General features: G+C 40.3%; 1 protein-coding gene across 2 annotated transcripts in view; it reads right to left on the bottom strand.

The window, feature by feature from the left end:
• Positions 1 to 799: 799 nt before the first annotated feature.
• NALCN (sodium leak channel, non-selective) overlaps positions 800 to 26,644 on the bottom strand; it is a 253,954-nt gene continuing 228,109 nt past the window's right edge. For both annotated transcript variants that reach the window (XM_086611009.1, XM_086611015.1), the window contains 16 exons: positions 25,647 to 25,767; positions 25,463 to 25,561; positions 19,884 to 19,977; positions 19,247 to 19,353; positions 18,769 to 18,843; positions 15,575 to 15,694; positions 14,472 to 14,540; positions 12,494 to 12,642; positions 11,706 to 11,799; positions 10,776 to 10,908; positions 10,090 to 10,205; positions 7,609 to 7,766; positions 7,098 to 7,248; positions 3,561 to 3,710; positions 2,760 to 2,877; positions 800 to 993 (listed from right to left, as the gene is read on the bottom strand). In XM_086611009.1, coding sequence (XP_086467135.1) covers positions 800 to 993; positions 2,760 to 2,877; positions 3,561 to 3,710; positions 7,098 to 7,248; positions 7,609 to 7,766; positions 10,090 to 10,205; positions 10,776 to 10,908; positions 11,706 to 11,799; positions 12,494 to 12,642; positions 14,472 to 14,540; positions 15,575 to 15,694; positions 18,769 to 18,843; positions 19,247 to 19,353; positions 19,884 to 19,977; positions 25,463 to 25,561; positions 25,647 to 25,767 — 1,948 coding nt within the window. The remainder of the gene's footprint in view (positions 994 to 2,759; positions 2,878 to 3,560; positions 3,711 to 7,097; positions 7,249 to 7,608; positions 7,767 to 10,089; positions 10,206 to 10,775; positions 10,909 to 11,705; positions 11,800 to 12,493; positions 12,643 to 14,471; positions 14,541 to 15,574; positions 15,695 to 18,768; positions 18,844 to 19,246; positions 19,354 to 19,883; positions 19,978 to 25,462; positions 25,562 to 25,646; positions 25,768 to 26,644) is intronic.

The raw sequence follows: 26,644 nt of genomic DNA, 5'->3' as shown, positions 1-26,644 counted from the left end.
TATATGTAACTAGTATATTCTGAAACGAAGCATAAACCATGTTTTTCACATGGACGTCTCCTGCTAGATGCTTAAATGCACAGTTTTAGTGTCTTTTTTCTTTTTTTTTTTCCTGTTTTCTCTATGAAAATCAAGCTCTTTGCATAATTAACCAAAATCCAAAGATATTTACATTTTAAAAGCCAGTCCTTCACCTTCTGATTTTAAAATGAGTTATCCTGCATCTTGCATATTTTAAAAAAAGGTCCAGAAAAAGCTTAGATTTGTAATTCAGAATCTGTACTTTGTAAAAATACTTCCCTTGAACATGAAGTCAGTGCTGACCTCTTCAGGTCATTTGTGTATAATAAAATCTCTCTAAAGGAATGTTACTAAATAAGAACTGAGGGAAAACACAGAAAGAATATATTACCCCTGTATTGTAAAGTGTTGCCACTTTAAAGTACGGTGCAGGTTGAAGAAAAACACAGGACTGTGTATATCAAAATATATTTTCATTATATAGCTACAGAACATATGACATCTTTCAACGCTCTGTCTGCTAAAGGCAATGTAGTCTCTCTGGCTTTGTTAGTACTGCTGTCACATACAGGTTTCTTAAAGTACAGTTAGTACCTCTAGAGGTGAATTCTAACATGTAGGTGTGTGCTATGCTTCACATGGTAGAAGGACAAGCATTTGAAAAAATTTATTACATTGAATTTAAAGAAATCGTACATCACACAGCTTCTTCAATTCTAAACATAAAAAATTAGATGTACTTGAAGTGGCTGTTGTTGCAGTATGACTTAAACTCTTCTCAGATATCAAGAAGGTCCTCTCCACTCTCATCACTCTCCACAGTTAATTGTCTTGTCCACCATTTCTTGACTTCTGATCCACAAGAAGCAGCATCAGACATGGGATTCATTTTGCATACTACAGTTTTCATAGTTGAACGTCCACCAAAGCGAAGGTTGACTGAAGACACTGAATGGCTTATTGGTTTAGGGGCTATGAAATTAAACAGAAAGTTCTGTATTAGAGTAGATCTGCTTCTTGAACATTTTTGCTTAAAATTCAGGTATACACAGCTGGCTGGACTAGGGCAGCCTTAAACTGATTTAGTGCAGCAAGAGCAAGGCTCTGTTCTAATGTGGTTTTTTTTCAGCTTCAGCTGTTCACCTCACTCCCACTAATCTGCTGGTAGAGCAGTTGAACTGAGCAGTGCCTTATTTCCTTCTGCTGGGATAGCTGATGAAATAGATCTCTTCTTACCCGGCTAATTGCAATCTAAATGGTTTAGGCAGTACTTACATGGGCTGACCTGCTTAAAAAATGGTGAAAGTGTTAAGTGCCAGAAAGAGGGAGGGAAAAGTGCATTTAGAGTTGGCAGCTACACCTACAAAGTGATATTTAACTATGGCCTAGGGGTGGACGCCAGTAAAAAGTGCTGGTATGGCTTTAGGAAACCACTAAAACACAGGTGTAAGTATACAAAGCCCACACTGATCTTAATGATGCCATTCATGATCTTAAATACATGTCTTTGTTGGATTAGGGGCAGAGTACTTATCATTTGCTGTACTGTGCATGGAGGTGATCTTCCTTTCTGAGATCGTCCACCAAGGAACATTCAAGAGCGACATGGCCAAGATAAGTGCTAAGAAAGGAAACCGTGAACTCCTCATTCTCACTTGAAAAACCTATCCAGTTGGCTGCAATAGTACGATTCCTCCTCAGCATGCTCCCTCTTTTACTCTTTCTCTCTGTTCCAACAAAATGCTGATCTTTGCCGCCCAGTGAAAATTTAAGTGGAAAACATGGGTTGAAAGCTCTCTATTAAGCTGTCCTGTTTCTTGGACAAGTACTCTGGTCACAAAAGTAGGGTTAATGGTACTCATAGTATGACCAGCTCTTCTACTTCCACCTAGATATGATTAGGGTTTGAATAGTGGCAGTCTTTGAAGGCAGTGCTCTCCCTCAGAATAGGACTGACCGATGACAGCTGAAAGCAGGTTGATGTGCAGACATCTAACCTGCTGGTAATGAGTGTGGCAGGCAGCAGAGGTCAATATGCACTTTAAGTGAGAATATTTCAGGTGATGGAGAGTGCTTTTGAGAAAAAGACTCAATAAGGCCTCAGACTGTACCTATGGACCTCTCCCACCCTCCTATAAGCACCCTCCTATAAGGTATAGTCTAGCCTTCCTTTTCTGGTGGACAGTAGTTACCAGAATAACTTGAGGATATTTCCTGTTTGTAAAAATAAACAGGAAACTGATTGTATACTTGGCCAATTTCTGGCTGAAGTGAAGATATAAAAATGTATTGTTATGGTGTAAAATATAAATCATACACCTGGTGTGCTTAGGCAAGACAAGACACTGAGAAGTTATTACTGTTGTTAGGAAAACATCATTCATTTTCACTGTGCTTTAAGTGATAAAAGAGAACTCTAAATGCACAAGATACTTCACAAACATAAGGGACAGTACAGCCCCCAACCCAAAGATCTGGAGTAAATGTATGAAAAAGTAAAAAATCCCAACAACCTCCTGCACATGGCAGTGCTTGAGCCCATATTCCAAACTTTCAGAACTGGGAGGAAGGGGAGAGATTGCGGTATTTCAGTATGCATGAGGGTAGAAAAGTACTGATGTGGATGCAAGCAACAGGCAGGAGGTAGAACTGTGAATCACGAAGCCTCTCATGGCCTTGTTATTGTACAGCACTGATTTGGCATGTGGGAACTATACTGATACACATTTTTCACTGACCTGATGGCAAACGCCATTGTCCAAATTTCCGCTGAGGCTTACCAGCATCTGCAGAGTCTTGTCGATAGCCGCCTCTGTCAGAAAGTGTTGGGCTAAGGAGCTGCTGCTGGCTACTGGTCTGAACAGAGGAAAAAGAATCTCGGTCATAGGTCCCCATTGCATGGGGGTAATCCCAAGGAAGGTTATCTTTCTTATTCTATTTCCAAGTTTTATACATGAATACAAACAAAATATATTGCCATTTGTTAAGGTAGCATGGTTTCTATTCTTTCCTGCCCCAGGAAACTACTACATATAGGAAAAAGAAAAAAAAAAAGATCATTTGGGCTCAATTCCATTATATGGTCCCACTGAAAGGCACAAAATTGTTTTCAGCCTTTTACAGTGGAGTCCTTATGTTGTACATTCTTCCTTCCCTACTCTGGAAGAGCCCAGGACTCCTACCCACAGGGCCAGCAAGCCCAACGTTCTCACTCTCAGTGTAAAAACTACTTCATAATGCTTGAACAGGAAAACTTAAGTCCCTGAGCCTGTACACAGCTCATGCAAGCGCTGGAAGTCGGTGCTGACAGAGTTGTACAGCTGAGTTTGCCCTTTATGGTGCTAGCAAGACAGCTAACTAAGCTGCGGAATCACTGCCTTAGACCATCTCGCCTTTAGATCTGAAGGCAAAGACTGAAGCAAAACAAGATATCGCTTTCAACTTTTCCAGTAAAAATGATGTTTAAAAAAGAACAAATAAGAAACATGGAAGTTTTCTGAATTTGTTCTGAGTAGCTGATAGTCTTCTGGTTAACATACCTCTGGCTGTGCACTGTTATCCTGATTAATAGCATTCATATCTTCACTTGGCTGTGTCGTCTCAATGCTGGGAGGATTCAGAAATCGGCTCAACTCCTGCTGTTGACTCTCTCGTAGACTATGGATAATGCTGCACGACTGCTGTTGTTTCTATCAAGGTACAATATGTGACAACAAAAATGTTCTCATTGGTGTGTCACAGTGTTTGATTTTTGTTAAAGCCTTCTAAATATTTAAACAGTGAGTGTCAGATGTGGACACCAGGTGCATTGATAAAGCTACATGTATCAGATGGTTGCTATTTAAATAAAGTGACTTCCAGCGTATGTCTGACCTTTATGTAGGAAATAAAGGATGAAACTTATAAACTATATTGGAAGGCAAGCTACTCAGCTGTTGGTTTAAACTTAGGGTTTAAAAACATATAAATTTTTGAATTTATGAGTTAAAAGTTCTTGCAAAGGAAAAGAAACAAGGACATTGGTAGAGATTCACTAAGAATTACACGAAGGTAATGAAAAGATTCTGATTTCTTTCATGGACTTTGGAAAACGCTGTCAATATGAATGAATAAAACAATAGTGGAAACCTTGGGACTGAGTATAGATTTACAGTACAAATAGAAAACAAAACCACTACCATTATGATCTTACAACCTAATTTGCTTTTAAATTAAAATAAACGGCTCTTAGGAAGGGTTTCACTTTCCTGGGTAGTCTTCACATGCTCCCTCTAGAGAGACTTAGAGACTAATAAGAGAATTTGAAAATATATATTAACTTCCATAATTACATTCAGTTTATAAAAGGTTCGTACAATGTGAAATGATCTGAACCATATTATTAGAGTGAAATGAATAGCATATTTACTTTAACATAGTGTAATTCAATATCATAATGAAATGAACAACAGAATCAAACAAACCCAGAATTGAGAGCTGAGATTAAATTTACTGCCATTATTATTACAGAGATGAGATAAAAATGAAACTATCTGTCTGTGAATATGCCTTGAACATCGACATTTCAGCTGGAATGTACATTACATTCAAATTGTCCAGGTTTTTTTTTTTTATAAATTTACAAACAGAAAAAGGCAGATCATGATCGTGGGTCTCTCTGGGAAACCTCCACACACAAGAAGTAAGCTTCTATAAAAATAAAAAATATGTGCATCAAAAGGACTCAGCCTTACAGTAACTGAAAAAATCGATCATCAAGGCAATCAGGCTGTGACTTTTTACATAAAGGAAGAGCTGGTTTTGGAAGAAATGAGGAGAATAACTGCAAAACCCAATTCAAATTTCCTGAAAATTTTTAATATAAATTTAATCTAAGACAAACTTTGATCAGTATATATGTGCTGTGTTTATGTGGTGGGGTTTTGGTAGCAGGGGAGGGGCTGCAGATACAGCCCCTGTGAGGGGATGTGAGAAGCTTCTCGGGCTCCAAAACCGGTCAGACCGGCCTCTGGGCAGATGAGATCCCCCAGTCAGCACCTCTGCGAATGACATATTTAAGAAAGGGGCAAAAGAACCTGAGCCACGCTCGACCTGCAGTGAGAGAGGGAGGAAACGGGGGACTGGCCCCCATTTGGCCTCCCAGGTGGGCAACTGCCCACATTGGGCAGCCACGACTCGATCGGAGATGGCCACAGAGGTGCAGCTGGGAGAGCTCCGAAGCGCCCTGCTCCCAGGGTGCCCACTGGGCAGAGTTCGTCCTGTCTGGACTGCCGAGGTTTGTTGGGCCAGTTGGGCTCAGTGCAGGTGCAGCAGAGAGGGGACTGAGACCTGAAAGGAACAGCCACGCAGACACCAAGGACAGCAAAGATGGAGTGGGAGAAGGTGTGTTGGAGCTGATTCCCCTGCAGCCTGTGGTGAGAAGGCAGGCGGCTCCCCTGCAGCCCGTGGGGATTAACAGTGGAGCAGAGACCCACCCGCAGCCCATGGAGAACCCCACGCTGGAGCAGAGATGCCTGCACCCAAGGGAGGTCATATAGGACTGTCTCCATGGGAAGGACCCCACATGCTGCTGGAGACTGACAATGAAGCAGAGACACATCTGAAGTCTGTGGAGGTGCCCACTCCAGAGTGGGTGGCTGTGCCCTAAGAAGCCATGACTCCATGGGAAAAGCCCCTGCTGGAGCAATCTGATGGGCAAGGATTGCATCCTGCAGGAAGGACTCAGTCAGAGAAGTTCATGGGGAACAGTCACCTGTGGGAAGGGTGACACTCTGGAGCAGGGGAAGAGTGTAAGGAGACCTCCTCCTTAAGGAAGGAGCGGCAGAAACAGCACATGACGAAATGATCTGCAACCCCCATTCCCTGTCCCCCTGTGCTGCTGGGGTAGAATGGGGAAGAAGGGAGGGGTGGGGGAAGGTGTTTTTAAGGTCTGGCTTTGTTTCTTGGTATCCTCTCTGAATGAACTGATAACAAATTAAATTGATTTGTCCCCAAGCCAAGTCTGTTTTGCCCAGTGCCATGGGTGGTGGATGATCCCTCCCTGTTCTTGTCTCAACCCTCAGTCCTTTGGTTACATTTTTCTCCTCTCCACCCCACCGAGGAGGAGGAGTGAGTGAGCAGCTGCCTGGTAGCTCAGCTGCTGGCTGGGCTAAACCACGACACCTGAGCAAAGGCAAAAACGTTTCTGACAACCAGAAGCACTGCATAAACAGAATACAGAAGCACTGGCTAGGTCTGTAACCAGAAAATCAAACAGACTGGGATTTCCTGGAGCACTGAAGCCAAGTGACAGGCCAGGACCTGCACGACTTGACTAATCTCTCCTCTACCACACCAGACAGCTTCAACCACTTTCTACTGGGAGCAGTGTCCACCCTGACCCACGCCTGGAGGGCGGTGATGCTCCTATGGCAGTGTTCTGGGAGACCAAACAGCAGTGATCTGGGACAGTATGAGTACACACAGGCCAAAACTGTGCTGAGGAACAGCCTAACGAGTATGGGTGACCCCATCCCAGTCCTGAGCCAATGCCTTGGCCCTGCTTAACTTAGCATAGACACAGTTCCTGTGTGCCACGGTTCATAAATCTGATTTACACGTACACATTGATCATTGAATACACAGAGTTACTGTAATGGCTCATTCAAATGATGTATCTTGATATGGATCCCACATCTGCTGGTAGTTGATCATGATATCTTCTGCCAGCAGAGGCAAGAAAATTATACAGTTATATTCTGTCAGGAAAGATTAGGCCTATGAGGTTCCATCAAATCACATTGTTTTTTCTTTATTCCTTTGGCTTTGGTCTCTGCACATGCATCTTCCTGCTGTATTGAAAAGACAGATAAATTTTTGGCAGGAAGACAGTTTTTGCCTTCAAAAGATGCTTATTTTTGTAGCGCTTTCAGTTGAGCTGTAACACACTTTTTGTGCTGAGTTAGCAACCGCCACATACTTCTTCACATAAATATTATTGTGACTCCAGAGCAAATGAAGCATAGTGACAGCAAATTCCAGCATTGTTGAGCAGTACAATTTCTGCAAACATTCAGATTTGGTTTAGTTTGACTTACTGCTCTGATTCTCTTTAAGCACTTCTTCAGCCACATGCGTATGGTCTGTTTGGCCACCTCCTCTTCTATGGTATATTCCAGTTGTTCCCTAGCAAGCAGCTCTTCCAGTTGGAGACTTTTTCTGATATCAACAGACCTATATGAAAGCATGCTGGAAGAAACACAGTTTCACTTTTTTTAACTGGTGACCTTACATTTTAATTTAGAAAATCAAAGCTCATATTTAAGACCTTAGTGCAACATTTCAGTGCTCGGGATACAAGAACAACACGTGACTGCTCAAAATTAAAATGTTAAAATGACTTAGAGCTGATTCCCTAGGATGTTTTCTATCATTAATATTTTTTCAGGAAAAAAAGGGAAATCTAATTTTTGTACCTCATTTAAAATGGCAGTGTCTCTGTGGCTACCAGTCTTGCCTTTTCCCAAACCTAATGAATAACCTGTTAGCCTGCAAAGAAATACACGCCATCATACCCATTCTACAAATTTAGAGAAAATCTCAGAGTACCTGAGCACGTCATGGAAGGTGACATCACCACCATTATGGAGCCGTTCCATTTCGTAGCACATGTGCTTGAACAGCAGCTTGTCCTTGTCGAGATCCACCTCCAGCCTGCCCCGCAGAAGCCTCAGCAGAAACTTCACTCGGAAGGTAGGGATTACTCCCTGGGTAAAATTGCATAATAGATGGTAAATTATTACTGTGACCTAACAATCAACTCAGATATTCATCTTGATCAGTGAGAGAAACACTGCTTCCCCAAAGACTCCATGTCAAATCCTGGCCTATTTAAGTCACTGTGAATACATTACTGAAGAATATACGCATGCAGCCAGCTCTTCAGCACATTCATGGAAGTCTTTGCTGTTATTTGACTGATACACAATGAGAATCTGTACTGGTAATTTTGTCAGAAAAGTTCAAAATTGCTTGGGGATTTAGTTTCCCCATTTGCATTAATCGGTAATGAGAATTATATGCCCAACGAGCTGCCTTTGAAAAACTGAAATTAAACTACAATTTAAAAACTCACAGTCAGGCTTATAACTGGCTGTAAACCTGGTCCCTTCTCTGTGCATCTTTGGACAGGAGAGTGATGGGAGATTACTGGATTTTCAAAGGTGTCCTGCTCTAAGAGTCAACCTAGCATGTGTTGCACTTTTTGTGACAAAAATTTTGATCTGCTGTTAAAAAATCAGGACTGAAAGTATTTCCCTCTGAAACTGTGGTATCCATACTATTCAAATATTTTGTTCTGCTAAATGAGCCTGACTGGAACTATTTTTGCTGTAATGTGTTGTTCCACATCCAAGGGAGATACTGTCAGTGCTGGGCACAATGGATGCAGAACTTTCCATCTACATTAGTATGGACTGTGGCTTCCATCTCCAGCACAGCCATGTGCTAACTACAAGCAAACAACTTCTTTCACCATAATGTTGTTCATATTCAAGTCTTAGTGATGTCATGACTCATTCAGATGATGATTTAACTTGCGTGGGCATCTGAATAGCTCAGTCTCCCAGATGCTCTTCTCATCCCAGAATCCCAGAATGGTTGAGGTTGGAAGGGACCTCTGGAGGTCACCTAGTTTGACCCCCTCTGCTTAAGCAGGGCCTCCTAAAGCCATTTACCCATGTCCAGATAGCTTTTGAATATCTCCAAGGATGGAAATTCCACAATCTCCCCGGGCAACCTGTACCATTGCTCATTTGCCCTCACTGTGAAAAAGTCTTTCCTCATGTTCAGAGGGAACCTCCTGTGTTTCAGTTTGTGCCCATTGCCTCTTGTCCTGTCACTAGGCACCACTGGAAGGAGCCTGGCTCCATCCTCGTGGCACCCTTCAGGTATTTATAAACATTGATAAGATCTGCCCTGAGCCTTCTCCAGGCTGAACAGTCCCAGCTCTCTCAGCCTCTCCTCATAGGAGAGATGCTCTAGTCCCTTCATCATCTTCGTGTCCCTTTGCTGGACTCTCTCCAGTACGTCTATGTCTCTGTTGTACAGAGGAGTCCAGAGCTGGACCCAGGACTCCAGGTGTGGCCTCATCAGTGCTGAGTAGAGGTGAAGGATCCTCCTCCTTGTCCTGATGGCAACACTTTGTCTAATGCAGCCCAGGATACCATTAGCCCTCTTTGTCATAAGGGCACGTTGCTGGCTCATGTTCAGACTGGTGTCCACCAGGACTCCCACGTCCTTTTTTGCCAAGCTGCTTTCCACATGGTCAGCACCCAGCATGTACTGGTGCCTGGGGTTGTTCTTCCCTAGGTGTGGGACTTTGCACTTCCCCTTGTTGAACTGCATGAGGTTCCTGTTATCCCATTTCTCCAGCCTGTTTAGGTCCCTCTGGATAGCAGCATGATCCTCTGCTGTATCAGATACTCCTCCCATTCTGGTGTCATCTGCAAACTTGCTGAGAGTGCACTCTGCCTCATCATCCAGATCATTAATGAAGATGTTGAACAGGGTTTGACCCAATATTGATCCCTGAGGTACACCACTAGTTACTGGCCTCCAACTAGACTCTGTGCCCCTGATCATCCACCCTCTGGGCTCAACCATTCAGCCAGTGTTCAGTCCACCTCATCGTCTCCTCATCCAGCCCATACTTTATCAGCTTCTCTATGAGGATCCTACAGGAGACAGTGTAAAAATCTCAGCAAAGCCCTTCTGAAGATCAGGCACATAAATAGATGTGAGTCTGTAGACTTTCAAGGGATCAACTCTCAGGGAGTTGGGAGGAAAGATGCTATTGTATTGATCCTATGAATATCTAATTTGTTTTTAAATCTACTATTGTAAGTTGTAAAGAATACAGGTTAAAAGTTGAAGTGTCATGAACAATGTTAGATCATGCTAACTGAACTTTCACAACCTGAACAGTAACCGCTCAGTGAGTTTCATCAGCACACTTTGTTTTCACTATATGTTTTTTCAAAGAAAAATGTAAATTTACTGGATTTCTGTGCTTATTATCAAGTTTCTTACCTCTCTTTTGTCATCAACCATGTTCCATATAATTTGAAAATGCCTAAGATCATTATAACTTAAAAGTTGGTCTTCTTCAGTTGAATAAAACAACGAGAAATTCTCCACAATGATAGCTGCAAATCACAAAACCAAAATACACTGTAGAGAAAGCCTTGTAGTTACATTCTAACTGGTTAATCTTTGCAAGCAACAATGAATTTCAACAGAATGTGAATTCTGTTGTGCAAACTTCACACTAATAAATGCCTTTAGCTGTATGTTCAGATGAGGATTTTGAATAGGTAATACACTGTCGTGCTACATCAATATTCTCTGTGCTCACTTTTGGAAAGCTGTATCTTAAATGCTGGCGAGATATCTAATCTAACATCTTCTAAAATCTATTAGGAGAATTCCAACAATGTTGGAAAAATGTTAACTGGAGGAAGGAAAAGCTCAGAAAATAATATTCCTTAGGGCAACTATACAAATACAACACACCTCTTTGTTCAAAAAACTTCCATTCCCAAACTTCCTGAGTTTTAGCATACACCATAGCAGAGAACTATCAAAACCATCATTTGCATATAAGGTAACAGCGAAGGTATGAGGTAACCTCAGAGCTGAATAGCACGACAGACTCAAATCTAACATACTATGTGCCAAAATGAACCTTTTTATTATTAATGTATATTTTTACTTACCGACAAGCAAATTTAGCATGATGTATGCAATGATGACGTAAAATGAACAGAAATACATAAGAGCACCAGCATAATTTCCACAGTCTGTTTTCCAGTAGGTGCTGTTATCTGGTGTACAGAATGGAGGCTGAACCTTCAAAACAAAAGAAAACAAAGTCAATCAATCATAAGAAGAGATTCTTAATTTCTCTGCAATTAATACTTAGGACTTATTTTTTTAAAGCTTCACAAGTAGGGAATAATGCTGTGGGTATTACTGTGGGCAGTTTTTTGTTGCTCCTTTAGCAGTCAGAAACAAAACAGAGAGAGGTATGACAAAAGAGGCCTTGGCAGGGATCTCCCTATCACACACAAGGCACATTTTGCATTATACCAATGTAAAGAAACAACTCGGTGTTCCGAAATGTGCTGGTTTTCAAAACACCTCTCTGCTCATTCATTTTAAAAAGGAAGGGAATAGTATGATTTTCATTGCAATGGAAACCACCAATAGAAATTTGCTAAAGTTACTTAGGTGAAATAAAATGATTCAAGAACAAATTTTGAGGTCATTAAGACTACCATTCACATGGAACGAGCCAAAATTCAGGCATTAAAGACAAAGTTAATCTGGAAAGCCACCTTGCCGCAGTCAAAGCAGAGATAACAGTGGAAAAGCGAGTTACTGTGCTTCTGATTTACATAACATATTTTTATTTTTGTTTTTAAATAATGCAATAGCCTAGCCCCATGAAATGTTATATTGTGAGTGTGTTATTGGAAGTGCAATCTGTGTGTCATGTTCTGAGGTTTAGTGAACATTACATATCTTGAAGGGATAAAGACAATCACAACCATCCCTTGTACAAAGCTAAGATATCGGAAACACTGTGACACACAAGGGTGTCTCCTGTTTCTTGTCTACTTTATCTCTGGCAGTATTGTATTTACCATGCAGTCATGCATAATTTTGTTCCAGTCTTCTCCAGTAACTATTCTGAAGAGTACAGTAATAGCCTTGCCAGCTGATGAAAAATTTGCATGTCTGTTTTAAACAAAAAGAGAGAGATTGATCATTTCATACCCCAGAACTAAAATGTTGGCAAGAAAAAACGCAAACCATTTCCATTTTCTACTGTTCTACCATTTTAAACTGAAAATACTTACAGTATTATTTGAATGAGCTCATGGAATGATTTATTTCATGACTTAAGATTTTATAACTTTAGCTCAGACATAGGTCTGAGTATTTTGGCTCATTTTATCAAAAAGCAAAAGCAGACTTGGGGCCAAATCCTATCTCCTGTCTCCATTTTCATCCTGAAGCCTGATGATGCTGTTGATTGTGAAATCTCCAGTTAACAGCCAGTTCACAGAACTGTCCCCTCTCTGTATCAGCCTGGTACGTGGATCCTGTTCCTGGGTGATGCTGGTAAGTTGTAGTAGGTACACTGTGTTTCAGCAGCCTGCAGCTAGCGCAGTGCTGCTTTGAAGCATATTCCAGCTGATGTAATGAAGAACAGCTTTCAGCCTGCTCTGGGTGACATCAAGTGTCATTTGGTTCAATGCACAAAGACTGGAAAGATGGCTCAGTGCCTCCTATCAGAAATCCTATTTAGAGCTCTTCAGCTAGACCTGAGGACTTGTCTGTTTTGTACCACAGATAGACTTCTCTCTAGCAGAAGGTGATTTTTTTTGGCTGTTTAAAGAACATCCACATAAGGTAGTACATACTGTACCTGTTAATATTCTCTCCATATTTCACTGTACCAAATAAAACCACTCCAGCAAAAGCGTAACAAAGAAGCAGTAAGAACATTCCTACTATAATGAAGAAACTCTTGTACATGCTGACAACCACAGTCAGGAGTAGCATTTTTAGTGTCACCTGGGAAGACAGAGAAAAAACAATCCATGACACCATTCAGGAAAGCAGAGATAAAAGGGAAAAGAGAGTTATTGCACTTGCCATTTTGACAATGAATTCTTTACATATAGATGTTAATGGATGAGTCCAGGGAAATGGCACGTTATGAACCTGATTGGAACTGAACGTTTTATGTTTTCCTCTGAAATTCAGTGTGCTTTTTACTTGTTAGAGAGATCAGCATATCAGTCTAATTTACAAGGTCAAGATGTTGCTCCTCAAAGAGTATATATAGAATAAGATAATGTATGATAATAAAGCAGTAATACAGCATAAGCTTAACTATAATATTCTAGGATAAGTATACTCCAGAAGTATCAAAATTAACATTGTATGAACAGTGGTGCAGTACACTACTTTGAGCTCATCTGAAAGAGATGCTAACTGTTAGGTGGAAACCACAGATACTGAAGCCTACCTAAAGAAACGGGTTGATGTATAGAGAAGGAGATTTCCTTAAGATCAGCACAGCTTGATTAAACTAGTTAATATCTCAAGCAAGTTGGCCAAAGAGCTTAAGAAGAGAGCATAATTCTGGAAATGACATAGGCAGTAGGTCTAAGTAATAGATATCACTTTTCCATGCATGTATATTGTACATTTTACTCTCGATAAAATTATTGCCTTAGATTGCCCTAACCTCCTTAACCACTTTGGATGCTATGGAAAATTCTCTTTAATGGGATCAAGGGTAGCAGTTTTCTCTAGAATCATGCCAAACTCATAACTCATGCTCACTTTTAGCCATCACATTGCTTAACAACAGATACATTAATGAAACTGATGCAGCTTCTAACATGAAAGCACAAACTAGTAGGTTAAAAACTTGAAAACACTTTAGAATCAATCAGAAGGCTTTGAAGGCAATCACTTGGCCTGGCTGCATAGGAGAAGCAAGGATTTTTCGTTTGACTTCCAAGAATCTACAGACTCTGTATAGTTTGACTGAAGGAAAACTTTTTATCTTTACTGAAAATACCCTCTGACTTACTGTTCTTAACCCCAGTAACCCTGTATAGCAGTCTTTTCATCACATTTACTTTAATATGTCAGAATTCACAGAAAATGTTTGGATAGTCAAAAAAATTCTACAGCAAGAGAATGCAGGTGTCACCACTTGTTAAACAAACGTGTTTGTTCTCTGCCTATGCTTATTCTGCCAGTCTACTCTCAATTACACCAGAGTGAATCTAAACACAAAAGAAATGTAAACTTCAGAAGTGACTGGCTTTGTCACCATCCCAGTGTTTCCAGAATATCTTGGTCCAATACTTTTTTAAATTGAACATAAATCCTGTACTGTGGTAAGACATACATTGCAGAGACACAAGACACAGACCTACACTCCGGAGGAAGAAACTTCTATAAGAGAGTGCTATCATAACAAGATGAGTGCATCAACCACCACTCCACTAGTCTCGCAGAGAAAATAAATAAATAGCATGCACATGACACCACACTGAAATGGCAAAGACTGAAAGTAGCACAATGTATATTCAGAGTTTTAGAGAGAATTTTTAAAAAACTATATGGTATTGCAGTTGCACTTTTTCTTTTTTCAAAAAATGCAGCTTTTCCAGTAACCATAACGTAGTGCTATTATAGAATATATATAAAATCCTAGCATTTTAAAGACAGCATGTAAAATTCGAGACTGCTGCTTGAAGTCTCCTCTTTTTTTTGGCATATAAAGTGGAGCCTTACAGAATGTGCACTGGAAATATGCAGCAACTACTCTTTTAATCTACACATAAGCACTGCAATGGTTGTAGTTCCTAATTTATACTTACATGCTTCCCACAAATTGAGAAAAACCTGAAGACAATCACGCATGCCCCCATCATGTATGTGTATGCATTCTGGAACAGAAACACAGAAGACTTAATACATTGTCCCCCAGGGATCTCATGGAAAGATCAGGGTAATTGGTCTTTTAATAATGTAGGGCAGTCACCATATGAAATAAGAGAAATCATAAACTAGTAGCACCAATATTTCAGTAACGGTGGAGCAGTAAGAAACTAACAGAAGATGCTTTATCACTTCAAAAACATCCATCCAACCTCCCCATACTTCAAAGCAAAAATCCTTCAGTCCTCTATTAGCTGGGCTGTCATTATGTCCAGCAGCCCCAGTCTACCTGTCCAGGCACCTGCTGACTTACAGAAACTCCTCAGGCTTTCCAAGTTACTCAGCAGCAGGGAGCAAACTGTGGCTGTCAAGGCAAAATGACAAACCACACAAGACAGGTTTTCCTCCAAACAGAGACTGGGGCAGGCAGGAGAGAAGCCCCCAGTCATTTTAGAGTGGTGAGTTCCACAACTTGTGATTAGTGACAAACATCAATCATCCCTTCTCCTTTCCTCAAAAGTAAGGGAATCAGGGGTGCAGCCAGCTTTAAAAAAACAGGATGAGATGGAGGGAGAGCTGATTTCTTCCCCTCTCCTCCATGCCTTCTTGGATTAAACATAGCCTCTTAATCAAAACCAGTGGTGCAGAATCACTGCTGGGTTTAGGACAGATTGTACTGTTCAGCAATTTTGAACCTATGCCTTCTTCTAGACCTCTGTTCCTATCTGGATTTTGTGCATTCTCTCTTTGGCAAGAGCTCTCAGTCTCTTCAGGTTCCTTCCTTTCCTTACTCACATCCCTTCCAAAGACTTCAGTTTTTTACCACATTTACAGACTCCATCTCATATCAGACAATTTTTGTACTTCATCATTGCCCAAGACAAGGATTCCTTCTTCTTAGCATCGAGCTTAATCTATTTCAGCCATATTTCAGCCTTATTAAACTCCTAAGGATTTATCTGGATGTATAGCAGTGATCCTCCTGCTGGTGCTTAGCAGATAAAATCAAGCTTAATCACTGAAATTGTTTTGGAAAGCTTACCAGTAAGGCAAAATGAAGTATCACCCATATAACTCCAAGAGACGTCACCAAGAGATCATACCGATTTCTTCTGCTTTGCCAGAAGCCAGAAGGCGACATGGCAATAATCTTCATTGTGACCTATGGATAAAATCAATTCCTTGGTTGTATGGAAGAAATGGTTAATTCTTACTATAAGAACCTCTAAAACATTTGATTGAGTTCATCTTATGAATGTTTTCAAACAACCAAGGGCAGCTTTCACATCAGCTAACTGTTCCCACGAGGACAAGTTAGGATGCTAGACTAACTGGATCATATAAGTTAGATGGCGGAAAGCTGGTACTTGTGGAAGACCACAGATAACTGAGACGAGGGGATGAGCAGTATTCTGGAAGTGTCTCTCTCCATCAAGTATCAAAGGAGTGCAGCTGACTACCTCAGACTGAATGCTTAATGTATAGATTGCTGAGTGAATGTGGGCTTAAGATTTCTAAAAGTTAAGCAAGTTATGAAGTAAGAAAATGATTATATTGATAATATGTAGCTAAAAGAGGTAGTAGTATCCTATCTATTTAGCTGTCCATAAGCAGGCTAAAATCATATAAGCACATTTGAACTCAAGAATATAATTGTGTTCTGTAGCTCCCATATTTCAAATTAATTAAAAAACATTCCTATACTGCAAGTATCTCTTGCTTTAAGGAATGATCTGTACTTAGCACCATCTGTATTCATCAGTGTATAAGACAAGAAAGCTAAGAACAGCAAAGGCAGCACATTTTACAATGTTCCTGGTTAAAAACAGCAGCCAAAGTGCTTGACATTTCCAGTATAGGTAATAGGACTTCAAGCAGGCAGCTTAAGAACAGCTACTGGTAAGAAACAGCCACAACAGCTAACAGATATTGAGGCAGGGTGATGCAGGTAGAGGAGACATCAGAGAGTTTCTCATACACAATTTGTATCAAATCTCAAAGCAAGTCAAGTGAGTACTATATAAAAGTTATAAATTTCAAGCATTCCCACCCCTGGAAGTGTTCAAGGCCAGGTTGGATGAGGCTTTGGGCAACCTGGTGTAGTGGAGGGTTTCCCCGCCCATGGCAGGGGGGTTGGAACTAGATGATCTTTAAGGTCCCTTCCAACCCTAACCATTCTATGATTCATTATATGATTTTTTTCCATCCCATCTTGCAACACTGCCATTTAGTAGGATTCTTTACATTTCTGAAACCCAAACTATATATAAAGGGACATTAGTTTGATGTAAAAATCTGATTTTCCAGTTCATTTTTTGCCATATAATGTTTTCTCAAGCCTCACTACAAAATAAAGAATACAGTCTCTGAATCTCTAATTATCATTTGAGGTACCTGAAGGTACCTTGCCTCACCTCTCTCCAGTCAGCTGAGATGTCCTAGAATATTTGAGACAGATGCATGGGTCTGGCAGGGATGACACAAGACCTGCAAACATCCCTGCCCTTCTGTAGAGGCTAATGGAGGTAAGAGGGGATCAGGTAGGGTACTCTATAAAGGTTTCGATGCCTTCAGTTATTTACGCAACTGAATCTCGCCCTACATCTCCCTTGATCCCAGTGACAGCTTGAACACCTACCTCAGATGTAGAATTTAAACACCTAAGTTCAAATGCCGATAATCTTGAACTGAACACCACACTGTGCAAATAAAAAAAATCACATCTCACTTCATTCTGTGATCATCAGTGTGACAACAAAAGTGAGATCTCCGAATTCTTCCTGTTCTTCTATACCACATATACTGAGGTGAGCAGTAGAGGTTTGAGACTAAATCAGCAGCCCTTAGACTGGACACAGGGCCATTAGCTATGCAGAAAGCTTTGGTCTCCCTCATGGACCGTGCCTGCTAGTGGTAGCAGACCATGTACATAGCAGACTCTGTAACCAGACTATGCTGCATTAGGGAAGATCCTGGGCAGGAAGCTGCTTCCTCTGTCCATAAATCGTGTGCACTCACAGTGTGATAGCTTGCCTGTTGAGACAGTCAACAAATTTTTCTTGGCTCTGACAAGGTTCCTTTGAAATTCTAGACATGTATTTGTTTCCTCTGGCAGTATAAGAGAAAAAAGTCCTTCTAAAGACATAGTTAGTAGGTAAATTAAAACCTGTCTGTGTGCGATACAAATCAAACTTTCCTGTGTTTGCTCAGTCTCTCAAGAGATATTGATTTCTCCTGGGTAGGGGAAAAAAGAAGCAACAAGATGGACAAACTCTAGTTACAGCTGCTACAAGGTATTCACTTCATTGTTTATTCATCACTGCTGGCAAAACCTATCACGGGAACATAGGAACTGTCATATTGGATTAGAGCAGTGGGAAACATAGTCTACTCTCCTGTTTCTGATAGTGGTCAGTATCAGCTATTCAGAGGGGACTGAAAAGAATAATACTCAACCACAAATTTATAAAAGAATTATGTACTGATCTAACCACAGAGGAAGCATCTTCTTTAAGCTCATAAATGTGTGCTTTGTCACGCTATAGATATCTTTATACATAAAGAAAAAAATATGCTTTTAAAAATGTGTTTAAGTCCTTATATTTCAATCTAATGAAATCAGGCTAATTGCATCTTGTAAAGTTGGTTATGTTGACAATTTTCTCATAGATAGAGAACTGTTACCACACAGGATTTGGATCTGTGCAACAAAAGATAGACAATACAGGAATTTGACATAGCTTATTAAAAGGTATTAAAATGAAATATGGTACTTAAAAAACCAAAACAAAACAAAACTGAGAGAGGTTTGATGATGTCACAGCTACAGAACAGTGGGAATTAATGCACCCTATTTCAAAGGATCAGGCAAAATATAAATGGATTGAGCAGAACTTCCATGATACAACACAGACATCGCGTTGTATGAAGTGAATTATATCTGAGATTTCTGCAAGAAAAGAGTTCACTGGGTTCACCAAAACACAAGTTGAAATGCTCAGAGTTGAATATATATATAAAGGACACAAAGCTCAAGGCAGTGGAGAAGTACAACTACAACAAATTAAAAGTTTATTCCTACAATACATGTTAAAAGACAAGTGACATGGAGAGCTCCAAATGTACATATTCAGAAATAAAAACCGTAGGGAAGAATGAAACAACATCCCTAAAGCCAAGATGAATTATATACACACTACTCTTAATCTCAAGAAGTCATAAAATACGTTACTTTACCTCAAGGACAAAAATGAACGTGAAAACAACAGACATTGTGGCTAAAGGCACAGTCACCGGATCTGCAGCATCCCACTGAAATGCAAAAAAAAATCCATTTGTGGAAGCGTAGCTCCTAAACAGAACTAAATGCCTCTTCATTGCCTTAAGTTTTCTTGCGGGTTTTGTTAACTAATAGATTTCACTTTAAAATATACTCAGACAGGAATGGCATCTCGGTGTATTCTTCTCTCACAGATTTACAGCTTAACTGGAAATTAAAAATAGTGGACCATGCTACAAAAAGGCAGCAATTGACTCAGTTCCACAAGTTACAATTAATCTACAGTGATCTGTGCCAACTGAGATTGCTGTGCCTAGAAATCATGTTTCCCTGCATTCATGACAGTAATGGCTTAACTGATCATTAATTGGTGTTAGGAAATGTGCAACACATGCTGTACTGCAATAACGAAACGCTTAAAAGAAACTCAATTACCTTAACTGATAACAACACGGACTGGGCCAGAACAAGTACAGCAATAGTTCTCTTAAAAAATGGATGCTGAGTTATATCATACATCTTAGCTCTAAAGCCATCGTTATCTGAAAAAGAAAGAGTTCAAGGAGGAGAGTTGAAATACACATATTTTCCCCCGTTTCTTGACATATTTTCCATGCTCATTAGGCACAAAATAATCCTTTACCAGTTTCAAAACACATTTCTAATTTCCTGCTACAATTTTCCATATCAAATAGGGCTTCTGAACATACAATTTCAAATATCCAACAGCAGTGTTGCATGAAGGCTTTGGTACTTGTAGGCCAAGTGCATCATTCAACTGCTATCGGGTTAATACAATCCATTCATATCATTAACAGCCAACTGCAAATATATTTCATTTAGAAATTCATTTTTTTCATTAAGGCTTATCCTAAAACCATCGAAGCACAACCTTTTTTGGGTTGATTTTAATAGCCTTATGCAGAGATCTGTAGTTGGAGCCTCTTTCAACGTTAACTTATGCACAACCTCCTCATGGCCTCATGATTACAATTTTAATTTGAACTGCAGACTCCTGGGGAATTATGAACACTAGGGCTCAACATAAATAAAATCAAAATATCTTTGATACCCGGGCGAGGTGGGAGATGAAGAGGTTGTGCTATCTTCAGCCTGCTTTTCAGATCTTCCCATCGTCTCTGATCCACAGTCAGTAAAGCTGTCCCCTTAATAAAGAGAGAGAAGCATGAAAAGCTTTTGTCATATAAGAGCTAGAACATTTAATGCTGTAAGCATGAAAACAACGCTCTCTTTGGTGCCTGAAATAAAGTTACATACGCAACTCTCCTTAAATAACACACAGTTTGGGTAAAGGAGTCTAAACTATCAGCCAGTACTCAAGAGGATTTCTAGATGCATTAGCTGTGAGTTTCTGGGACTCAACTCAGCAGGCGCAGTTGTTGCACTTTGTAGCAGCAGCCCAATGTGGGCAGCGAAACACTGCAGGAGGTCTTCCATTTGACTGAACATCATTTGCCAGGAAGCACTGTTTTAAAGAGTGGTCGATTTTGTCTGGACTTTGCTGCAGGAAATCCTACGGCTTGTCAGTGCCACTACAGTTTCTCAGGGAACAAGACCTGTAGGAGACTACTGCTGCTCTCTACTGCTGCTCTCCACAGCTCTCTGCTTGGAGTGTAATTGAAATAAAACAATAGTATGCTATGAATCTACAAGGGTTCCCCACAAAGGAAGCACAAGGACAGCTGGAGATACACCTTTAGGGTGGGTGGTGGTAGACAGTAATGTGTGTAAATGTTTTCATAATACAGAAAGAAACAAGCAAACCACAAACAGAATTCAATGTTATTTAAAATGACCTTGAAAACAAAATGAGGTCCTCATGACTTCAGAGAACTGTAAAATCTCACGGAAGGAGTCTTGAGTTACAAAAACAAGTCAGACCTTTTCAAGTTAAATGTCACGAGCCTGTCTCCCAGATACTTGGCTGCTCCCACAGTCAGCAAGGAGCCACACTGAGATGGATGAGGGCTGGTGTGATCTTTGGGGCTAGCCTCAGCATTGGCTTGCATAGGTGCTGGAACTGCATCTGGCTGTGCAACTGATAAGGTCAGGAGATCTCCCTCTCAGTGGACATAATCTCTTGATAGAGCCGCATCCCCAGACAGCACCCTGGGAGGAGGTGCCTTCCAACATGATGCGGACAAAGTGATAGATATAAGGATGCCTATTACTTGTGTCAGGCTCAAACTGTACTGTTTAGAAATGCTTAGATTAAAAGGCAACCAAATGAGTGTGTCTGTTTTATACTCTTGGAGAGCTTTCACTGCAAAGAAGACATAAGGTGGCAATAAAAGTGGACCTTTGTAAAATTTAGAAACAGCAATGTCAAGTCAGTCTCTTTCTCAGAAACTACCACCTCCACCAGCAAGACCACTATAAGAGGACCACAGAGCAGAGCTTTGCGAGTGGCACCACTGCTGGAGGAGTTGCATTTGCATTTGGACTTCGGCTCAAAACTGCCAGATGCTATTTGAGTCGATCACATCTTCACTGCCAATTGAACATGTGGCACTTGGAAGCTACAACAAGTGATGTGTGGGCATTGTAAAATGGGGGTGGTGGAACACTTTGGGCAACTGCTGTGTTGCTGGGACAGCTGAGGACCCAGCCCAGATCTCCTTGTGGTACTTCCCAGTCCAATGTCTCCAGGCCTGCAGCTCTGACAGCTCACATGAAATACTATGGAATAACTGAAAATATTTGTGGTTGGTTGTTTTTTTTAATTTGTTTGTTCTCATGTAAAATAGTTCATTCAGTAATTGCCCATCTCTGACCCTCTTCAACAGCTCCTGACACTACTCTAACCATGTATCAGCCATGAATTTTCTAAAGCCAACATCAACATCTACTTAAAACACCAATAGCTTGGCCAAGTAACTAGTTTCAAGAAGATGTAACTTAACCTCATACAGTGGACTGTTTTGCTCTCTTCTTTCTGGACTAATTGCTGGCCTTCTCTCTATCTTACTTCACACTTATTTCAGTTCCTGGACATTTCTTCACTCTACTTGACTGTTGATTGTGCTGAGATTTTTTCCCCTACTGCAAAAACTAACATATCCATCTTTTCAACTCAAATCTGAAGACGTTTTCTTTTCCCTATATTAAATACACAAGAAACAGGTATTCAAGAAAAAAGAGAAAAACAAACATTACATGCTGCAGCAGCTACCTGAAGTTACTAACTTAGAAACAACTGAAGAAGTTGAACCAGATGACATTATTCACGAATGATTTATACTGATTGTATTTTTAGTATCATGTAAAATCTATAGAAATACTGCATGATGTGCCTGTTGTGTAATTTACAGGGAACTGTTAACAAGTAGCTTTTCTGATGTTCAGATTAATGCCTTCCCTGTATTCAGATATGGAATTAAGAGACTAGAGCATTCATATCTGAAAAGGTGGTTATAGTTTGAGGAAAACGTACAAGCAGAGAAAACTACTCCAAAACGATAAATGTAAAAATCAGATAGTTTTCTGAAAATAACGGGAACCCTAAATCAGGCTGTAGACCTCAGACTTCCACATTTACACTGGCAGCTCATGCAGGGGCAGTCAGGGATAAGACGAACTGTTTAATTATCTCCTGTGATCACAATCCTTGTAAGTCTCCTGTTCACATCTTTCTGTTCCCTCTCATTTTGAACCACAGTGAACATAAATAAACTTTCAATTTCCACATGAATTTGAGTTGTCTTGTGTCTTTGAAGCTGCATATCTAGGAGAAGGGAATGAAATATGAATCTGATATGCAGTCACATACAATTAAGGGCTTTTTTCCCTGGTTCATGTTTATATCTCAAATCTTAAATAAAAAACCACTGGTGAAAGATTTACACTGATATTGTGGATAAATCACTTCAAAAGTAACCTGTGGGTTGGCCCAGATCACCTTATTCACCATAGTCAATGGTTGACTACACAGATGAATACTGAGTTATAAGTTAATGACATCTCACTAATTTGTGAAAGAAATCTCACAAGCTGCCTTTGAAGGAGACAGGCTGACACAGTGAACTTGATTTGGTGAGTGACTCCTATGGAAAGAGTGGGAATTAAGAGTAAAAACACTGTCTAGGAGATTAACAGCATTTGATAAGATTGAGTCTATTGTCACAAAAGCATAGTACAAGTCATACTAGTAAGGACAAAGCTCCAGCTTCATTGGTACCTTTTTCTCTGTGACAACAGCCAAAAGTAGATGCTCGTATGTGTAGTAAGGCAACCCAGAGCAGCAAGTGGCTCCCAATGATTCTCCGTTGCCCACAGAGCTGGCTCAGAATTCATGGCACATACATTTAAGACCCCATGCAAAGCTAAAGGGGAAACGCACTGCTTTACCCTTACAGGGTAAAGGAAAGATGTTTAAGCACACATGATCAAAAGCTATTTAAAAGCAAACTCTGCAATGTTGATAGTTCTTCTTCTCACCTATACTTGTGCCTATGAAGAGGTTTTAGAGGAAATTACCCTGCATAGAAACTGTAAAGAGGAATGAAGAAAGTTTCTCTGATAGAAATGCTCAGCTAACATCTCAGCTGAGTTTCATGAACTATGATGTACATGACAGAAACATACATAGCTAAATACATTAAAGCTATAGAAGAAAAACATTAAAATAATTTCAGCATTTCAAAGAATATTTTAATGATCTGTAATTTAAATAAACGATGTTATTTTTTTCAGGACTTGCTGAAAGATATTTTTTACTCATCAGTGTAACATTGAAACATTTGAAGGAAAAGTAATATTACACAGCTGAATAGGAAGGGGCCAAAGCATCTATGAAAATCCAGTGGGATTCTCATACTGGAGAAATTTCAGCTTTTTTAATTCACTAGGCAAAATTTAGTGAATAAGAATATAAATGAATAGCATATTGCTCCTTGTTCTCTAGAACAGATGTATTTTACCAAGAACGACTGCATTTTATCTCACCAAAATAACACTTGAATTATGCAAGCATAAAAACACCTTCTCAACAGCAGGAGTTTTAGGCTATTGTGCTGATTTTTGCTGAGGTAGAATTAATTTTCTTCATAGTAGCTGGTATGGGGCTATATTTTGGATTTGTGCTGGAAATAGTGTTGATAATACAGGGATGTTTTAGGTATTGCTGAGCAGTGCTTACACAGAGTCAAGCCCTCTTCTGCTCCTCAGCCCACCCTGCCAGGGAGCAGGCTGGGGGTGCACAAGGAGTTGGGAGGGGACACAGCTGGGACAGCTGACCCCAACTGACCAAAGGAATATCCCATATCATATGACATCATGCCGAGCATATAAAGCTGGCGGAAGAAGGAGGAAGGGAGGGATGTTCAGAGTGATGGTGTTTGTCTTCCCAAGTAACTGTTAGGCATGATGGAGCCCTGCTTTCCTGGAGATGGCTGAACACCTGCCTGCTGATGGGACGTAGCGAATGAATTCCTTGTTTTGCTTTGCTTGTGTGCATGACTTTTGCTTTTCCTCTTAAACTATCTTTATCTCAATCCATGAGCTTTCTCACTTTTACACTCCTGATTCTCTCCTCCATCTCACCAAGGAAAGTGAGTGAGTGGCTGCGTGGGACTTAGCTGCCACTGGGGTTAAACCACGACAGCTATTTATTTGGCTCACGTCGTGTTTGACTTCATTTCATGACGCCTTGCTTGCCCACATTGGACACTTGGTAGTGTGCTGTTCAGCTTCCTTTCAGAAGGAGTCAAGTGCTTTTCTTGAAGGGAAACTCAACAGTTGTATTTACTACAGTTCGGGTCAGGGCCATAGCAGGGCTATGGCCAGCACCCACTTTGTCTCCAGCACTAGCACACGGGGTTGTCTTGCATCTCCAAGTGCCACAGCACACAACCATTCCTTCTCTCCAGTGCCATGAGTGATAAAAATATCACTCTAGCTAGCTGCAACGCAGATATCTCATTATTTTGGGGCACTTTGAACTGAAAGATGATAAGAAAGTCAGATTAAGGACTGTGTGTATGCAGCAATCCCATCCAGAGGATGCTGTCTTCAAGCCGTGTAGACATGAGCTGCTCTGTAACAATTAATCTAGGGACAGTTTTCTATACTTTTCAGTGCAATTTGCAAAGCCCATGTGAACTGCAGCTTCTTCCTAGTACACTAGCTATTTTTTTGTTTGAGTGATGGACAATTGAATTTTACAACATACTCTGCTGTTTGCCAGCAAAAAGACACACGGCTTTCCTTTGAATCTGAAACACTGCAATCGCAGAGCTCTAATGAGATCCGTCAGTTGTAACACAAACAAGCATAACACATCTTTTCACCTGCCCCTGAATGTATGCCTACATCAGACTAAATCACCAAAATGTGGAGCATCTGTAAGTACATTGTGCTTCAGGTTCAATCTCCATCTGGCAACATGGCTGCATTGTAAATTCACTCAGACAGCTTTTAAAGAGTGTGTGATGGATTGCTATCATCCCAGGCTTGAGTTCTGTAGCAAATACGGATCAGGTGTGTCTGAAACCATACTTGCAGTCTTGCAGAATGCAAGATTGGTAAGTCAATCTGAAAGGTAGTCTTACTAGGTAGAACAGACAGTGTAATACCAGCTTCAGGTTTCTTACAAAGCCAGTTCTACACAAGATGAACCACCTCACTCAGTACCTTGTTTTCATTGAAATTAGCGATGACAACTCCAACGAAAAGTGTCAGTCCAATCATGCAGCCAAGGAATACAAAAACATGAATGTAGATTCCATGGATCTGAACAGAAAAAAAACAGGATTAATCATTAAAACAAATCAAGGTATGTGTTGTAGAATTCAAAGACTCTGACGTGCTTCCTTACCGGCCCAACGCGATGAATAATAACATCTCTGACTTCCACCCAGCCTTTTAATGAAAGAACTTCAAACAGTGCCAGCATTGCGTTCCCCACATTGTCAAAATTAAAATTCCGAGGATTTGCCCTGAAATGCAGTACACAAATAGGTGTAACTTCGCAATAAAGTTGTTCTTTCTGCTACCTTGATTCTTCATAGTCCAACTAATTTTTAAATACCTTGCCAAGTTGGTGTGAAAGCCTCTGAAATATATCACTCAAAATTCTGTCCCAAGAAAAACAAAACAATAGCAACAGCAACAAATATGTACAGCATAATTTTTCTTGATCCCTAAGCATGTTTTGTTTTGCTACTCAGAATCTGATTCATGGTAATAAAGCTTATAACATGTTGCTGCATTTCAGTGTTTTTTCAATGAAATTAGCGAAACACAGCACTCAAGAAAAAATGGGTCTGATGGCATCAGACAGATTCTAAAATAAATGTACCTGAAGGAGACCAGTCTCAAACTCACATAAATGACTCCAAAGTCAGTGAGATTGTTTAGAAAATGTTGTTCCTTATTTCATTATCATCAGGACCCAATGGTCTAAAGCAAAACTCACTGAGAGGACATCACATCTTCTTGGCTTTCATGTACCTTTTGTATCAGTTGAAATTCAAGAGGGTGTTTCCAGCTGAACATTAAAGGTACCCTCTTTGGGCTAGGTTTGCACATTGCTCTGCCTCTACAATCCGAGACAGATAATCCAAAGAGCCCAATTAATGTTGAAGAATTTATAAAGTAAATAGTTGTATTGCAGAAGAATTGTTAAATGCTTGGTGCTTTTGAAAATCCAGCCATTCAGTGAAAAAGAGAGCTCTCAGATGTAGCTATTTCTTTTAAATGTGGTCATTATGCTGACATCTGGCTCTTGAAAATCTGGCCTGACACAGTCAACAGGTGGTATAAATGTCCTTGAAGTAAAATATTTTTCTGCAATAACAAAACATTCCCCAAAGT

This window comes from Tauraco erythrolophus, chromosome 1, assembly GCF_009769465.1.
Source record: "Tauraco erythrolophus isolate bTauEry1 chromosome 1, bTauEry1.pri, whole genome shotgun sequence".
Classification (NCBI taxonomy): domain Eukaryota; kingdom Metazoa; phylum Chordata; class Aves; order Musophagiformes; family Musophagidae; genus Tauraco; species Tauraco erythrolophus.
This window is presented reverse-complemented; position numbering and strand designations above follow the sequence as displayed.